Raw genomic sequence first — 18970 nt, 5'->3', positions numbered from 1 at the left:
AGGGGATAGCAGAGAATGATCAAGAAAATTTTATTAATTTATTTATTTCGTTTGATTTGCAAAGTCTTTTCTTTAAAAGGTCTCAGCATCCTCTCCAGACATTGCAGCCTTGACTGCTGCTGGCAGATGTGCTGTTAGCCGAATGGAACAAAGGAGAAGAACAACTAAGCCAGGCTCCCATGAGATGACCATGCTTACTACACAGTGCAAGACTTATTCCAGATCGTCCTCTGATTTTCTTTATTTGTCCATCTTGCAGAAACCTGTCAAGTAACCGGCTCACCACGCTCTCGTGGCAGCTCTTCCAGACGCTGAGTCTTCGGGAATTGTAAGTTCAGTTTCGAAAACTGTCAAAATTGGTGGAGTGGTGGTCAGAGATCGGGTGAAGCCACTGGAAGCTGGGGCATATATACACCTGAAGAGGTTTTTGGGGTGGATGATATGGGTGTACCATGTTCAGTGAGAGGGAGTCACCCCATTCCTTGATTTCTGGTGCTCTTTCTGGGCATAGTACATTTCAGAAGATAGGAATCTCATCTCTTAGCAGGATGTAGTTTTGTGACCTGTTAGTAATTAGTTAATAACAGTATTGAATTTGTAATAATAAAGAGAGTTAGTTTATAATAAACAACATTTGTAATATATAAATAGATTATTAGGTGTGCTTTCGTTTACATGACCTCTGATTTATCATCACTAGTGTCAATCAAGGTAGGTATTATTATGCTTCCCATAAAAATGGTATCTCCACCCTTTAAGATGAGGGTTTTTTAGCTCCAGAAAGGCATGTGAGACATAGCCAAGATCACCTTGCTAGGGACTGGCAGAACCAGGACTTGAACACAAGCCTTTAATCTCAGATTGCATGTCTTTTCCACTTCTCATGATCTTCTGTCAGCCTATTTGGCTTGAGTATGGGCATCCTGGAGGGACAAAGTCCATATATTTATTCACTCCGCCTGTGGACCTAAGTTTAGCCTTGCTGCATTCCAAGACTGATCAGTGTGCTCCTACCCCAACTAGTCATTTTTCACAAACACATATTGGATGGATGAGTGAAAACTTGTGACCACTGCTGAAAAAAATAACTCATGTTGTCATGTGAGTCATCAGGGTCAGCTCTGTGCATGAAGAACAGCATATTATGTTGAGAGAACAAATCAAGGAATAAATTGCAAAGGAACTGAGACCTGGATGGAATTAGGGACTCAGGGTTCCAGAAACACTGCTCACGTGTCTCCTCTTCTACTTGGTGACTCCAATCCAAATTCACTGAATACAGATTTCTTTCCTATCCTTTACCAAGAGGCAATGAATACCTTGGATCCCTGCCCGTGCTGTTGGCCTTTCAACTTGTTCTCCCTCCAGCTGGTTAAGACCTGAGTTCAAGGATGAGTCATAACCTTTTCTGACCCAGTTGGCTGGGAGGGAGAATATGTACATTGCCATGACAGTCCAGTATATACCCTACTCATCCTCTACTAGGCGTCTACATGATGGTAAAAGAGGTCATTCCAGGGATGGGAAGGGCAGAGAGGGTCTCTTTGACAGTGTTGGAGGGTTTAGGATAAGACTGCTTTCCTACCTTAGGACTTTGCCCTTCCCACTAGCCTTCTCCTCTGCTACAAGCATAATAGCTGTAGTGATCAGAGTTCATACATGGCTACCATATATCAGGTCATATATGGCTATCATCCACATGTACATCAATAAAAACTTCTTCCTGAGCTTGATAAAAAGGTAAATATATACTCACGTGTGTTCATGCTAAATCGATTCAGTTGTGCCTGACTCTGCTACCCTATGGACTGTAGTCCACCAGGCTCCTCTGTCCATGGGATTCTCCAGGCGGGAATAATGGAGCGGGTGGCAATGCCCTCCTTCAAGGGATCTTCCCAATCCAGGAATTGAACCCACATCTCCTGTGTCTTCTGCATCGCCAGGCAGGTTCTTTACCACTAGTGCCACCTGGGAAGCCCAAATATATACTTATTAGTTTGTAAAACACAGAGAAACTGGACAATGTCACAGAGACATCTCAGCGTCAGATTGGTCCACCTGATGCACTTGTGTTCATTCCCATCTTTGTAGGTAGACAAGACGTTAAAGGTAAATGAACGTGACTGCTTTGATCACCACTAATGCTGATTTCTGAGATCTTACTTTGTTGCAGGCACTGTGCCAAGCAATCTATCGAGTTATGTATGTTATTTAATCCTTATAACAATTCTATCAGGTCAGAATGACTACTATCACTTCACCTTTGGGGACCCTGGGGGGTACTTAGCAAGGTTAAGTATCTTGGTTAACGTCACCTGTTAGCTGAATGGCAGCATATGAACTCAAGATCTTGACTATTATGCTCAGCCATCTCCCAACTTTTTCAGTCTTTTGTCAGTCCAGGTGTGTTAGTCACTTAATCATGTCTGACTCTTTGTGACCCCATGGACTATAGCCTGCCAGACTCCTCTGTCCATGGGATTCTCCAGGCAAGAAAACTGGAGTGGATAGCCATTCCTTTCTCCAGGGGATCTTCCCGACCCAGGGATTGAACCCAGGTCTCTCCCATTGCAGTCAGATTCTTAACCATCAGAGCTACCAGGGAAATGCTTCCAATCCAAGGATGGATCCATCCTATGATAATTTTCAAACAAATGTGTGATTACAGTTTTTCCTTACCTTGCTTTAAAACTGACCAGGGGCCCTGCCCTAAAGGATCTGGTTGGGGGCTCTCTTTCTTGTGAGTCTTTCATTTAGTTCTCCCAGGAACCCAGCCCTTTATCTATGGGGGTCCAGGGACTGCATCTCTCCAGGGTGCATCTTGGTCTGCCATTGTTGGAATTATTGAGACAATGTTCAGTGCTCCTTCTAAAAGTCATTGGCTGCTAAATCAATGGTGTGCTGCCCCTATGACCTGTTTCTTGGAGTTTTAGAAACAGTTGTTCCATGGATATATATTTAAAGAAAATGTCAGATTTCTCCCAGAGGCTCATGGGACTCTGCATTCATCTTTGCCCGGAATCAATACACCAGTGAACTGGCTGTGACTTATGGCGGAATGAAGACGTTCCCTCCAGGGCGAGTCACTGTGGGAGAAGCACCATGTCCACGGAGTATTTTATTTCTGTCATATTGTTAAATAAGAAAAGAATTATATTGGAAAATAAAGAAACCCCTCTCTGAGGGAGCAGTCGCCTGATAGGGGTCTATTTTTTTTTTTTTTTTTGAGGAAGAATTGAATGTTGAGAGTGGAAAATTTATCTCTTGGCTGGAGGGGCCGCCTGTTGGCTCTTAGCTGTGGCTGTGATTAAAATCCAAACAATCCCAGTTCCTGGCAAATGGAAGAGGGGGTCGTATTTTCTTGTCTGACTTCCTGATTAGTCCACATGGCGCCATCTGCCATGAGCCATGTAGACTGCCAGGGTCTGCCCAATGGAGCCTGCGGGCTGGGGTGTGGGGAAGGGTGGGGTAGTTCCAGGAAGAAAGACTGTTGGCCCTGGAGGAGATGGCTCTGTGAGCTGGGCTGGCCAGATCCTCGCAAGGGTAGAGGTGTGAGGCTTCTAGCGACCTTCCCCAGGAACAGAAGGATCAAACTGGGGCTTTCGACAGCTTCTTAGCACATTTTATTCCTTCGTGGGGGATCTCTGCCTGCCCCAACCAGCCTCTCCTCTGATCCTTGATAGAGGAATGAATGCTGTTGGGATGCCCCTTCAGAAGGCTGAGTGTGTATGACTTTTCCAGTAGCAGAGAAGGAGAAAGAAGAGACATATATTGAGTCCCCAATGTATACGAGGGCTTCCCCTGTGGCTCGGCAGTAAAGAATCCGCCTGCCTATGCAGGAGGCGCTGAGATGTGGTTCAGTCCCTGGGTTGGGAAGATCCCCTGGAGGAGGAAATGGCAACTCACTCCAGTATTCTTGCCTAGAAAATCCCATGGACAGAGGAGCCTGGTGAGCTACAGTCCATAGGATCACAAAGAGTCAGACACGACTGAGCGACTAAACAACAACAATGGATAAGAGGTCCAGTCTCATCCCAGGGAACAACCCCACAGTGGGGTGGGGATGTCCTTATCCTCCAGTTGGACAGATGAGGGTTGGAGGCCTGGCCAAGTGAAATAGCTGATCCAACATCACAAGTAATGGGAATTAGTACTGTGATTATTAGCATTGCTACCACCCAGGTATGCACTTTTCAAAGACCAGCTCTTTTTTGACTCAACTTAGCCCCACAGCCCACATGCTTTGCATCTCCTTCCAGAGGCCACTGTCAACATGGCAGCTCCCCTTGGAATCAACAGAGGGGAGAAATGGAATCCAAAGGGGGAAAAAAAATTCCAAACAAGTTAGCATCTCAGGGCCATTGCCATATGCCAGACACTTCTTTTACTCATTTCTCATTTACTTTTGTGAGATGAAGGGAATGGTCTTGGCTGAGCACCAAGCCCATCGCTTCTCACTGGTCCGGGCTGTCTTTTTTCTTACTGATAAAAACTGGAAGAATCTTTTGAGAGTTGCATCAGAGTAGCCAGCTGTCTTCCCATGGCATGGGTTTGGAGAGGTTTGAGTTGGTGTTGCGCAGTGCTCGCCGAAGTTTCTGGTTTTGGCAAGATGCTGTCTTCCCATTACCAAGAAGATGGGAACTGTCCATCGAGAAAGCCAAGCGAGAATCAAAGAGATTGCCTCCGAGGTAAAGAATGAATTAGAAAGAAAAGAAGCTTGGATTCTGAATTCCATGATACAATTTAGGCAAAGGCGAGAGGCACCAGAGGATATAAACTCACAGTGCAGAAACCCTTCAGAAATACCCTAAGGACCATTAGCGTATCTCCAACAGGCTTCTCTTAATACCCTGCACGCACGGAGCAGACATGATTAAAACAGATTGGAATATTTCATTTTCTTAAAGCACAGTGATAATTATGTCTGGTATAATCTGCAGATTTAATAGACTTGGTAAAATATTAACTTGGTTTCGGGGATGGTTTTGTGCTAATCCTGGCACTTTCCCTCTCCCAGTGCTGGCCCTGACTGCTTGCCACAGCTCTTCAAGTCACTAAACAAGCTGGTTAAGGGGTTTCCTGGTTGCTCAGTGATTAAGAGGCCGCCTGCCAGTGCAGGAGACTTGGGTTCCATCCTTGGTCCGGGAAGATCCCACATGCCTTGGAGCAGCTAAGCCCATGTACCACAACTACTGAGCCTGTGAGCTGCAGCCACTGAAGCCTGAGCAGCCTGGAGCCCCTGCTCCACCACAAGAGAAGCTACCACAATGAGAAGCCCGCACACAGCAACCAGACAGTAGACCCCACTCACCGCAACTAGAGAAAAACTTGTGCAGCAATGAAGACCCGGCACAGCCTAAATAAATAAATAAGCTTCTCAGGTGACTCAGTGGTAGAGAATCTGCCTGCAGTGCAGGAGACCTGAGTTCAGTCCTTGGGTCGGGAAGATCCCCTGGAAAAGGAAATGGTAACCCACTCAGATATTCTTGCCTGGGAAATCCCATGGACAGAGGAGCCTGGTGGACTATAGTCCATGAGGTCTCAAAAGAATTAGACATGACTTAGTGACTAAGCAACCAACAACAGCAAAATAAGTAAATAAACAATCAGACTAATAATACTGTTATTATAATAATAACCTGACCTCTTTATCGCCCCTATAACTTCAGAAAGCAGGTTAACATAGATCATCACTAATCCTCACAATAACTGTGAGGAAAGAAGATTGAACCCACTTACTCCCTTTTGTAGAAGTTAAAACAGAGCCTTGCAGAATGAAGTTAATTGCTGTCTTCATATCCTAGGGCTGCCTTAACATGTTTCCACAAATTTGGTGGCTTCGAACAAAAGAAAATGATTCTCTCCCTGTTCTGGAGCCCAGAAGTCCAAAATCAAAGTGTCAGCAGGATACACACACTGCAGAGGCTCTAGGAAGAGCCCTTCCTTGCCTTTTCCAGTGTCTAGTGGCCTCTGGTGGTCCTCAGCTTGTGGTAGCACCACTCCAGTCTCTGCCTCCATCTGCACGTGGCCATCTTCCCCATCTCTTTGTCTTTGATCTTTCCCTCCTCTCTCTCTCTCTCTCTGTCTCTCTTTCATTGGCTGCACAACATGGCTTGTGAAATGTCCCTGAGCAGGGATTGAACTCATGCTCCCTGCAGTGACCACTGGGGAAGTCCTGTCCTTCCTTCCTCTTCTTTGGATACCGGTCATTGGGTTTACGGCCCACCGTATTCCAGCATGATCTCATTCATGATTTCACTTGATTATATCTGCAAAGACTCCGTTTCCATAAAGGTCACATTCACAACGACTGGGACTTAAGGCTTTGGTCGAGGAGGAGACACTCTTCAATCTACTGTGGCCCCCAAGTTGACACACCTGGCTCAACTCAGATCTTCGGGTACATTTTTTACGATCGGGCTGTTGGCATCTTCAGGTGCCCTTTGGGCACATTTTCTCCTGTGACAACAGATTTGGGTCTCTGCCCCATTTTCCACTACCTGGCACCAGGATTGCCACCCACAGCACTGATACTGCGGAGGGGAGAAGAAGACCAGAGTGATGGCTGGCGGGGAATCAGTGTTTGCTAAACACCCAGTCTTGGCGTTGGCTGTTCAGCCAAGTGTCTGTGTGCACAGACTCAGATGAGGCTGAGTTAATCTGCAGGAAGCCCCAGGGGCCCTGCAATTAGGCCCCGGGCCATCTTGGGGCAAGGGCTGGGTGTTGGTAATCTGTGCTCTGAAGCAGCTGCTGCTGTATTATTCATGGGGCTGCCTGCATTATTGATGGAGCCTGGGAAGGCTGGCTTTAGGCTCCAGGAGTCTGTCCCTGAAGCCCTGGCTGAAGGCTCCACTGCTCCAGGCTGGACTGGGTGGGAGAACAGACTGGATCATTTAGACCCAGGACTTGCCCTTCTTTGCTTCTGGTCCATTTCATTGATTTTTTGTTTTTTTAAAAAATAATCTTATTAATTAACTTATTTGGGGCCTATGCTGGGTCTTCCTTATGCGCGGGCTCTTCTCTAGTTGTGGCGAGTGAGGGTTGCTCTCTAGGTTTGGTGCATGGGCTTCTCACTGCGGTGGCTTCTCTTGTTCCAGATCACGGGCTCTAGGGCACTCGGGCTTCAGTAGTTGCAGTTTCTGGCCCCGAGAGCACAGGCTGTATAGTTGGTGACGCCTGGGCTTAGTTGTTCCACCGCATGCAGGATCCTCCCAGATCAGGGGTCGAACCCATGTCTCCTGCATTGGCAGGCAGATTCTTTACCCATGAGCCAGCAGGAAAGTCCCCACTGCACTGTTTGACTCTGTTATCAGATTGTGAAGATGACCGTGGATTTGCTTGTGAGATGCTTGTTACACTACTGTTCTGAGTCTCAGCATGCTCTCTGCTGTGTGTATGTCTCGCTGTCCAGGAGGACGGTCCAGAGGGATGGGGGAAGAACTCAGGGTTCTTCTGAAGTTTTCGGGAGACCCGGGGTTGGAGGAAAGGAACAAGTCTTGTGGTGCTTGCCTTTTGGAGGAGAAAGAGGGATGGAAATAAATAAGCCATTAGCGTGCCCATGCCCGGCAGGGTCTTAGCCATGCCCCACATATCTCATCAGCTCCTCCTGCCAGCCTCAGGGTGCTGAGGCATCAGCCTCCTTTCTGGGGGACACTCCTGAGATGTGGGGAAGCACAGTAGTGCAGGACTCAGACAAGAGCCAGAACTGAATAAAGCGCATGTGACCTGAAGCAGCCCGCCAAGCCTCTCACTCGTCTAGTGTTTTCCACCCAGGTGGGTAATTTGGATTTTTACAGCTACTTAATAATGAATGACCACATCTTGTCAAGTAAGCAACTGGGAAAAATCAGGCTGACCTGGTTCAGTTTGCATATATTCCAGCATCTGGACCCTCAATATCCTTCCAACAGGGCTGACAGGCCTCTCCTCGCAGCCCCTGCAGTGTGAATCCCAACCAGTTCTCCGCGTCCCTTCCCCCCAAGCAGGCTGGGCAGTTTCTTCCTTCCAGAAGAAACCTCTCTGGTTTTCTCCTGTCTATATTTTCTCTATTTTCTCTCTTATTTCTCAGCTGCTGCAGACGCATCTACCTTAACCCCAGGGCAAACCCCTCCAAGGGTCCTTAACTTCATCTCTCACTTTCCTGCCCTAGGACTTTCCCTTCCCCACCCCACCCCCTGGCCCTGCCCCCTACCCCAGCCCTGATATGTTTCCCTTTTTCCTTTCCACTGATTTCTTCTCTTCTTTCAACCAAAGACATTTCTCTCCACCATTACTTTCCTTGCCCTGGAGCATAAAACCTTGGGGTCGTATTTTACTCTTTCCTTTTCTTCTACCTCCAGTGAAGCACCAGACTTGACCTTTTCTTCCTTTATGATGTCTTCTCCATTTTCCCCTTGACTCTCCCCAATTTGATTGCAGAATTCCAAATTTGAATGCAGAGTTTTCCAAATTTGAATTCAGAGTTCCAAATTTGAATGCATCTTTTTGAATGAAGAGTTCCAAAGAACAGCAAGGAGAGATAAGAAAGAGATCACTTTGCACTCAGAGATCAATGCAAAGAAATAGAGGAAAACAACAGAATGGGAAAGACTAGAGATCTCAAGAAAATTATAGATACCAAGGGAACATTTCACACAAAGATGGGCACAATAAAGGACAGAAATGGTATGGACCCAACAGAAGCAGAAGATATTAAGAAGAGGTGGCAAGAATACAGAGAACTGCACAAAACGATCTTCATGACCCAGATAACCATGATGGTGTGATCACTCACCTAGAGCCAGACATCCTGGAATGTGAAATCAAGTGGGCCTTAGGAAGCATCACTCTGAACAAAGCTAGTGATGGTGGAATTCCAGTTGAGCTATTTCAAATCCTGAAAGATGATGCTATGAAAGTGCTGCACTCAATATGCCAGCAAATGTGCAAAACTCGGCAGTGGCCACAGGACTGGAAAAGGTCAGTTTTCATTCCAATCCCAAAAAAGGAAACACCGAAGAATGCTCAAACTACTGCACAATTGCACTCATCTCACATGCTAGTAAAGTAATGCTCAAAATTCTCCAAGCCAGACTGCAGCAATACATGAACTGTGAACTTCCAGATGTTCAAGCTGGATTTTAAAAAGGCAGAGGAACCAGAGATCAAATTGCCAACATCCACTGGATCATCGAAAAAGCAAGAGAGTTCCAGAGAAGCATCTACTTCTGCTTTATTGACTATGCCAAAGCTTTTGACTGTGTGGATCACAACAAACTGTGGAAAATTCTGAAAGAGATGGGAATACCAGACCACCTGACCGACCTACTGAGAAAACTGTATGTAGGTCAGGAAGCAACAGTTAGAACTGGACATGGACCAACAGACTGGTTCCAAATCAGGAAAGGAATACGTCAAGGCTGTATATTGTCACTAAGCTTATTTAACTTATATGCAGAGTACATTATGCGAAATGCTGGGCTGGATGAAGCACAAGCTGGAATCAAAATTGCTGGGAGAAATATCAATAGCTTCAGAGGTGCAGATGACACCATCCTTATAGCAGAAAGCGAAGAAGAACCAAAGAGTCTCTTGATGAAAGTGGAAGAGGAGAGTGAAAAAGTTGGCTTAAAGCTTAACATTCAGAAACTAGTATCATGGCATCCAGTCCCATCACTTCATGGCAAATAGATGGGGTAACAGTGGAAACAGTAGCTGACTTTATTTTTTGGGGCTCTAAAATCACTGCAGATGGTGACTGCAGCCCTGAAATTAAAATACACTTACTCCTTGGAAGAAAAGCTATGACCAACCTAGATAGCATATTAAAAAGCAGAGATGTTACTTTGCCAACAAAAGTCTGTCTAGTCAAAGCTATGGTTTTTCCAGTAGTCATGTATGGATATGAGAGTTGTACTATAAAGAAAGCTGAGTGCTGAGGAGTTGATGCTTTTGAACTGTGGTGTTGGAGAAAACTCTTGAGAGTCCCTTGGACTGCAAGGAGATCCAACCAGTCAATCCTAAAGGAGATCAGTCCTGAATAGTCATTGGAAGTACTGATGCTAAAGCTGAAACTCCAATACTTTGGCCACCTGATATGAAGAGCTGACTCATTTGAAAAGACCCTGATGCTGGGAAAGATTGAAGGCAGGAGGAGAAGGGGACAACAGAGGATGAGATGGTTGAATGACATCACCAACTGGATGGACATGAGTTTGAGTAAGCTCCGGGAGTTGGTGATAGACAGGGAAACCTGGCGTGCTGCAGTCCAAGGAGTTGCAAAGAGTCAGATACGACAGAGCAACTGAACTGAAGTCCCCAACTTTTACCTCTCTATTCCAGGGTCTTAGTAACTGAGCAGCAGTTCTCTCATGGTGGTCCAGAGTCCCAGGGATCCCCAAGACCCTTACTGGCAGATCACAAGGTTAAATCTCTTTTCATAATAATCCTGCAATGTTATTTGCCTTTTTCACTCCCTTGTTCAAAGAAGTTTTCTAGTGGCCATGTGATGTATGCTAACATCCTTCCTCTGATGCTCAGTGGAGTTTTTGCTAATGTATTCTTGTGTTTTAATTATTTTCCCAATTTTTATTTCTAATATGGTAAATTATGATAAGTACCATGCACCTGAAAGCTCTTTGAGACCCTCAGTCATCTATCAGGGTGAAAAGGAGTTCTGAGACCAAAAAGTTGGAGAGCACCGACCTGGAGCCTGCCAGCCTGGATGGTGCCTGCGTGTGCCTGAGAAAAGATGCCTCTTCTGGGTGGATAGAGCCCATACCTGGTGCCAGGTCTGCTCAAGGGTGTGCAGGCTGGATTTCATCTCTACTCCTCCCTTTGGCTGGGCACTTTGAGACATGTACAAACTTCCCCACTGTACACCGTGACCCTGTGTTTCTCGGATGTCCTAACTCATGTCCCAGGCTCCAGCTTGCCTCCTCTCTGGTTCATCCTGTCCAGCATTGTTGGATTGCTCTTCTTACAGTTTTGTTCACATCACTGTCCAACTACAAGGACTCCAGTGGTTCCCACTGCCTTCTGGATGCATTTCAAGCTTCTTGATGTGGCCATGGATGTCCTCCGCCATCTGGCTTTCACTTGTCCTTCCAGCTTTATTTCCTGGTGCTCCTTGACACAAGCTCTCTGCCATGGTGCAACTTTATTTTTCTTGTTTTCATAGTCCAGTCAGTAACAGGCCCTATAATTTTTCCCTAGTCACTCCCTCCACAAGCCCCCAAAGTCAGAGGTCCTGCTTACTCCTCTTAGAATCCCCTGTCTAGCAATGCCTTGCCCGTGATAGATGGTGAGGAAGATGCATGGCTTTTGGACTCCAACAGGCTGAAATTTGAGGCCCTGAGGCTTCCCCTATGACTCAGCAAGTAAAGAATCCATCCGTAGTGTAGGAGACACAGGAGACGTGTTTAATCCCTGGGTTGGTAAGATCCCCTGGAGGAGGAAATGGCAACCCACTGCAGTATTCTTACCTGGAGAATTCCATGGACAGAGGAACCTGGCAGGCTACAGTCCCTGGGGTCGCAAAGAGTTGGACATGACTGAGCACATAAATTCACTGCCACACACAGCGGAGGGACTTTGAGCGCATGGCTTGATTCTTCCGAACATGAAAGGGGGAGTCCCTCATCTGTGTGGTGATGGGACTTGGCTATCTCCAAATGTAGTTGTGAGAGGCAGATGCTTGATAAAAGTTAGTTCTTATCTCCTTTGCTGAATGAGTATGGTGTGTGGAGAAAAATCACAGGTACTTTTAGACCAAGAGGATATCACACGGGAGTGTTTGACATGCTACATTTGCTGTCCTGTTGGCTGGAAAACACTGATTCCTGCCCCCAAAGGCCTCTCTTTTCTTCTTTTATTTTAAATATTATTTATTTATTTGACTGTGCTGCATCTTTGATCGTTGTTGTGGCATTCAGGGTGTTTAGTTGCGGTATGTGTGATCTAGTTCCCTGACCAAGGATGGAACTCAGGCCCCTTGCATTGGGATTGCGAAGTCTTGGATACTGGACCACCAGGGAAGTCCCTCCCTTTTTTTTTTTTTTTTTCTTTTCGCCTGAAAGTTGGTTGATGCTGATGCCTGCTTCACTACTTCGGAATTTGCCACCTATCTTAGTGCAGTTACCCAAGCACCCCTCCCTCTGGGCATCAACAGAGTCATCCCCATACTGGCCCACAAAGAGAATCATGTTCCCCTGAGCAATCTAGGCATTCTGATCTATCAGGTGCCCTTGACCTCAGGAGTTTTACATCAGCTAATACCCCTCAGTTGTCTGCTAAAAACTCCCTTCTGGAGGGGTAGTGACCCCCTCTAAGTCACAAGGAAAGTGAGTGAGTGGAGAAGGAAGGCCTTGAGCTTGACTCTTCCTCCATTAGATGGTCTTCTTCACCAAGATGAATGCTCCCAGGAAACAGGGACTGATTATTCATTTCCATTTAAATAGCACTCACTCCAGAGCCAGACATGGAAGAGGTGCTTATTAAAGATTTTGTTGAATCTATGAAAGAATCAAGCTGGTCCTGTTACGCCTGATGTCCGAATCCCCGAGCGGGAAGAGAGAAGGCTTCCAAGACAATGCAACTCGCAAAAAGGGAAGTTTGTTGCTGACTCGAGTCAGGGCTCCTGCTGCATCCAACCCAGTGGTGCAGGTCAGAGAGCCCCGAGCCCAAGCTGTTACACAAATTTATAGGGTGGGCACACGCCGTTGGTAGTTGGTTTAAGTGAATTGGTTACAAGTTTGCAAAGCAATTTCATTGGTCAAAACTTTCATGCACGCGGGACTTTCCCGGGGGTTTCCGCCCCGTTCCTAATTTCCTAATTGGCGAACAGCGGTCAGTGTTTAAGCGAAAGCTGATTGGTTGTATCCAGGTGGCCTGATAATCTTACCACCCAGAAGTAGGAAGGCCTGCTCCTAATCTAAGCTGCCTGCCATGGTGTTACTTCTGCTTGCCTCACAGTCCCAAGATGGGTTTTGAGAAAATGTTGGAAATGGCTAATCACGTTCACTCCAAGGAGAAAAGCCTCCTCCTTCCTTTATACTTACCTTCCTTCCATTTTTCTTCCTCCTTTTATTCATTCAACAGGTATTTAAGTGCGAGGCTCAGTTATAGGTATTGGGAATACAGCAGTGAACCTAATAGTCAATGTCTCTGACTTTGATGGAATTTAATTTTTATTTAGGGAGATAAAGCAAATAAATATTTATTTTTTTAACTTTTTTCTGTATCTGTTCTATGTATAATAGTTTGCATCTGCTAGTCCCAAATTCCCAAGCAAGCAAATAAATATTTAAACTGATGCTGGGCAGTGACAAATCCTAGAAGGAAGAAAATAGGCAAGGACCTAGGCAGTGTGAGGGTATGGGTTGAGGGTGGCTTTCCTACAGAGGTGGGCAGAGAAGGCCATAGGAGATCAAGGGAGCTGATCTCACAGATATGTTCTGGGTCCAAACTCTGTAGACAGAGAGGACAACAGGTGCAAAGGCCCTGAGGTAGGAGCCTGGAGGTCACCCTACTGACCTTGACCCACAGCAAGGTCAGTGTGGCTGAAGAAGAGGAGGGGAGGGTGAGGCAGGCGATGAGAGGTGACAGAGTGTGGTGCCAATTCCATAGGCCTTTGACTTTGACTTTCGATGAGTTGGGAGGCCGCTTGGAGGGTTTTGAGGATAGGAGCTTCCCAAAATGACGTAATTAAAAGGTCTGTTCGCCAGATGAGTTCAGTGGAATGGATTTTCTTTTTAATAAGTTTATTCATTTAGAAACTATAAATTTGTGAACTTCTATGAAGTTACTTCTTTAGTTGTTCAGTCGCTCAGATGTGTCCGACTCTTTGCAACCTCATGGACTGCATGCAGCATTCCAGGCTTCCCTGCCCTTTACTCTCTCCCAGAGCTTACTCAAATTCATGTTCGTAGAGTCAGTGCTGCCATCCAACCATGTCATCCTCTGTTGTCCCCTTCTCCTCCTCCCCTCAATCTTTCCCAGCACCAGGGTCTTTTCCAATGAGTCGGCTCTTTGCATCAGGTGGCCAAAGTATTGGTGCTTCAGCTTCAGCATCAGTTCTTCCAATGAACATTTAGCACTGATTTCCTTTAGAATGGACTGGTTTGATCTCCTTGCTGTCCAAGGGACTCTCAAGAGTCTTCTCCAGTACCACAGTTCAAAAAAATCAATTCTTTGGTGCTCAATATTTCTTTAGAGACGCTGCCAAATGCCTTCTCTCATGAGTCTGAGGAGCAGGTGGGGGGCCTTTGGCTTCAGGGCCCTGGGAGGGACCGGGGCCTCCCTTGGTTCAGGGGTTCCCTTCCCTCGCTTCTCGCCCACAGGAGGTTGGAGCAGAACTTCTTCAACTGCAGCTGTGACATCCGCTGGATGCAGCTGTGGCAGGAGCAGGGGGAGGCTAAGCTCAACAGTCAGAACCTCTACTGCATCGGCGCCGATGGCTCCCAGCTGCCCCTCTTCCGCATGAACATCAGCCAGTGTGGTGAGTGAGGCCCCCGGCCTGGCTGGCTCTACGCCGGCCTCCCACAGACCCCAGGGATGGTGCGGCACGTCAGTAGAGGAAGCCAGGGCTTTCCGTCTCCACTGCCCTCCCAGCCTCGAGTTCTCCACACTGGCTGTGGATCCGGCTCCCCTCTTACTTCCTGCTTGATCCTGTCCCTTCATGAACCAGCTGTGGGAAGGTTGGCTTCAGGCAGCAGTCCCCAATCTTTCTGGCACCGGGGACTGGTTTCATGGAAGACCGTTTTTCCTTGGACGGAGGGTGGGGGATGGCATGGTTTGGGGATGATTCAAATACATTACATTTATTGTACACTTTATTCCTATTTTTATTACATCAGCTCCACCTCAGATCATCAGGCATTAGGTTCTGGAGGTTGGGGACTCTTGGTTTCAGGGATGCAGAAAAGGGTTACATGTGCCCTATTTGTGATCGAACCAGAGTCCCTGTACCCTGTCAGTTTCTTATTAAGCAAACCTGAAGGAGTGCAGGTGCAGGTGTGGTCTCCAGGTCTCCTTTATTAGTAACGTCTAAGGGACTTTTAGAGAAGCAGATGTGTGGGCCTGATCACTCATCTCTGACTTATGAGATCAGAGTGTCTGGGGATGAGTTTGGAAATGTGAATTTCTAGCGAGCTCCCCAGGGGAGTCTGAAGTGGATCAAAGTTTTGAGAGCCAGTGCCCAAAGTGGAAGGTGCCATTTGATGTCATTGCTAGAGTTGCATGCCTTGAGCAACTGTCCTCCCCTCCAACCCTGCCCGCCATCCCCTCCACCAGTAAAAGCTGCATGGGCTTACGTCCTGAGATCTGATGTCTGGAGCTGGTGTGAGGCTTCTGAGACTTGGGGTACTTTTAAGAGGTCAAGCAGGTTGTGTTGGAGTCATTATTAGACAAAGCAGGAAGTGCCACCATTGCCCTCATGGACAGAGTTTTGGTCACAAGCTCTTCCTTTTCTGTTCACCTGCCCTGTCCTCCCTCCCAGACCTTCCTGAGATCAGTGTGAGCCATGCCAACCTGACCGTACGAGAGGGTGACAATGCCGTCATCACCTGCAACGGCTCGGGCTCGCCCCTGCCCGATGTGGACTGGATAGTCACGGGCCTGCAGTCCATCAACACCCACCAGGTAGGTGTGGCCTTGGGCCCCGTCACCTATTAGTCTTATTGAGCTGAATCGTGAAGAGAAGCAAGAGATGTAAGAATAAGAAAGAGGAAGAGGGGAAGTTTGCGGTCCTCTTTCTACAAGAAGAAAGGCGGAGACTTGGGTGCTTTACCCAGCCACAACTTTTTCTGGCCAAACTGATCTTAAGCAGACTATAAACACCTCTGTACCTTACCTTCCTCATCTGTGAAATGGGTATAATGCTGCCATGCACCTCATAGAGTAAGTGTGAGGGTTACCTGAGCTCTTGACTGTAGAGAGCTTTGCCTTTGGTCAGCGTGCCTTCACTGGATAGCCCTCTTTCACTTTCTGCCCGTCTTTCCTTTTGATTCCTGAAGGTGTTGGGGAGTTTGTTGGGGGAAGCTTGTGGAAACTGATTATTGTCTTGGTTTTGGTGCCATCATCTGATTTTTCTGTTTTGAATCTTTTTTAAAATTTTTATGTGGTAAAGTATATGTAACTTAAAATTTACAGTCTTAAATGTTTTTTTAGTTCTTATAAAATATTAGCTCTATTCCCTGTGCTGTACAATATATCCCTGGAGCTTATTTTATATGTCTGATGGTTGTCTGTTTTCTTGGGGTTTTAGACAAATCTGAACTGGACCAACGTTCATGCCATCAACCTGACACTGGTAAATGTGACGAGTGAGGACAACGGCTTCACCTTGACATGCATCGCTGAGAACGTGGTGGGCATGAGCAACGCCAGCGTGGCCCTCACTGTCCACTGTGAGTGGATGCCATTGTGGAGGGTGGCTGGGACCCTGGGGATCTCGGCACAGGAGGTTGGGCTGGGGTGGGGCCACTGCAGCGGGCCCGGTCCACTAGGAGGGCAGAAAGACTCCTGTGGGGCAGTACTGGGCAAGGAGACGCAGGAGACGCTAGATCCCTGGGTTGGGAAGTGGAGAAGGAAATGGCAACCCACTCCAGTATTCTTGCAGGGATAATCCCATAGACAGAGGAGCCTGGTGGGGTACAGTCCATGGGACTGCAAAAGTCGGACATGACTGAGCATGCATGCATGCATGAAGAATTGGGCTGCCCGCCCCAGCTCCTGGTAGGCTGCTCCAGGACATGGGAGGTTCCGTGTCCTGGGCTTCAGCTGGCCTGTCCCCTGGCAGACCCCCCGCGTGTGGTGAGCCTGGAGGAGCCCGAGCTGCGCCTGGAGCACTGCATCGAGTTCGTGGTCCGCGGCAACCCGCCGCCCACGCTGCACTGGCTGCACAATGGCCAGCCGCTGCGGGAGTCCAAGATCATCCACGTGGAGTACTACCAGGAGGGTGAGGTCTCCGAGGGCTGCCTGCTCTTCAACAAGCCCACCCACTACAACAACGGCAACTACACCCTCATCGCCAAGAACCCCCTGGGCACCGCCAACCAGACCATCAATGGCCACTTCCTGAAGGAGCCCTTTCCAGGTGAGGGTGGGACTGCCCTGGGGTGGCCGATCCCTCCAGCGCTCAGGGGGGTCGGGGTGTGGGGGCTTGAGGGTGAAGCAGCGTCAACACGGATACCATCATCACCAGCAACCACACACACTTTGCAGCATCTTCGGCCACCACCAAAATTTTATATAAATTAGATACAGTCTCTGTTTTCTGTTAGCGGTCACTGTAAAAACCAAGGCCCCTTGGAAATACACAGCTATGCATATAAGGGTATACGGTGTCATGGTAGAGTAAGTAGGGACTTGGGAACTGGGTTGGAATGGTGGGGAATTTGTACCCAGTCCTTTGTTTGTTGGGGGATTCTGGGCCTGATCATTACCTCAATATCCTCATCTGTGAAATGGGCATGATGGTACTGCTCCCATAAGAATCTTGTGACTTTTATTAAATAACTTAAAGTAGACAAAGTGTGTGTCTCAGGCTTTGGTACCTAATGATGGTTTGATGATTTTCCATGTAAGGGGCTTCAAGGTCTCTCTGATTCACCCACACATTTAACAGACAAGTTAAATCTCTTTCCACTTGCTGGGTAGAAGCAAGGCTTTGCCTGGAGTTGAGGCTCCCAGGCCTGTGGCTCCTTTCCTCTAATGCTGTGGTGAGTTGATGGGTGGGGAGTTCCTGATGCCCTCAACCTGAATGGTGCTGACTTCCAGTGGATGGGTGGGGGAAGGAGAGGTCATTGAAATAATGAAAAATTTTGTTTGAATATTTGGGAAGGGAGTCTGTCTTTGTCTGGACTGGAATATTTCCAATATCTTCTTGAAGTTGGAGTAGAAGAAAACACTCCAAGAGTTTAGTGAAAGTGGCTGCAGCATCTCTTGGTAGATTTGGCAACTGATAAGTTTCTATTAGTGAAGTCATGTATCTTTGATGACCTTGCTGATTTCTGCTGGGAACAAGCTAGAGGACCTCTCAGCCTTCAATTCCTAGAAATCCAGGCTTCTAATGAGGTAAAGAGTAAAGCAGATATCAGTAAAGATATCAGTGAAGACTGATATCATGCGCGCGCTCACACACACACACACACACACACACACGGCAGAGGAGGACTAACGCTGCAGCATCTGCTTATGTGAAGGTGACTTTACAACATACAGATAACCATCATGGAGCAGCTCCAAGGGGCCTTTTAAATCTTAGCACAAGGAAACTTGAACTCTGGAGACACTGAGAGACACTCTGGAGAGACAAGACTGCCTGGGAAGCTAAATTCTTGCATGGAGCTCTGTGGAGCAGTGATGACACCGTCGCTCAGGAGAGGACTGAGAATGTGCCAATGCTTGAGACCCTGGCCATCCCATATGGTCTGACACTTCCATCATCATTCCTAGTATACCCAGTAAAGGGCCTCAGGACACTTCCCACCGTGGGTCACACGGGGCTTTTTAAGAACTGGAAGAGTCCTGGTTGGCACTGTGGAAGCAGCAAGCTTTAGATGCTGAGATGCTTTGCTTTTCAGGACTGTAACATCAGGCTAGGCTTTGTTGGCATTAAGGGTTGGAGTGGCCCTTTGCCCTGCTCATGCCCATCTGGTGATTAGAGAATGGACTCTGTTTTTAAAGGGGAGGTGTATGAACACTAACAGGGGAAAGGCGAGGTGGGATGAATTGGGAGATTGAGGTTGACATGTATACTCTACTGGGTATAAAATAGATAACTAATGAGAACCTACTGGACGGCACAGACAACTCTGCTCAATGTTCTGTGGGGACCTAAATGGGGAGGAAACCCAGAAAAGAGGAGATATATGTGCGTACGTATGGTGATTCACTCTGCTGTGTGGCAGAAACTGACAGGACATTGTACAGCAACTATCCTCCAATGCATGTTTTCTTTCTTTCTTTTTTTTTTTTTAAAGAGGAGATT

General features: G+C 47.2%; 1 protein-coding gene across 2 annotated transcripts in view; it reads left to right on the top strand.

Annotated features, from left to right (window-relative positions):
* Nucleotides 1-18970, top strand: part of NTRK3 (neurotrophic receptor tyrosine kinase 3) — a 311334-nt gene that overhangs the window by 118249 nt on the left and 174115 nt on the right. For both annotated transcript variants that reach the window (XM_065906036.1, XM_065906035.1), the window contains exons 4-8: nt 260-328; nt 14319-14476; nt 15476-15618; nt 16244-16385; nt 16778-17074. In XM_065906036.1, the coding sequence (XP_065762108.1) occupies nt 260-328; nt 14319-14476; nt 15476-15618; nt 16244-16385; nt 16778-17074 (809 nt within the window). The remainder of the gene's footprint in view (nt 1-259; nt 329-14318; nt 14477-15475; nt 15619-16243; nt 16386-16777; nt 17075-18970) is intronic.

This window comes from Muntiacus reevesi, chromosome 15, assembly GCF_963930625.1.
Source record: "Muntiacus reevesi chromosome 15, mMunRee1.1, whole genome shotgun sequence".
NCBI classification, from domain to species: Eukaryota; Metazoa; Chordata; class Mammalia; order Artiodactyla; family Cervidae; genus Muntiacus; species Muntiacus reevesi.
This window is presented reverse-complemented; position numbering and strand designations above follow the sequence as displayed.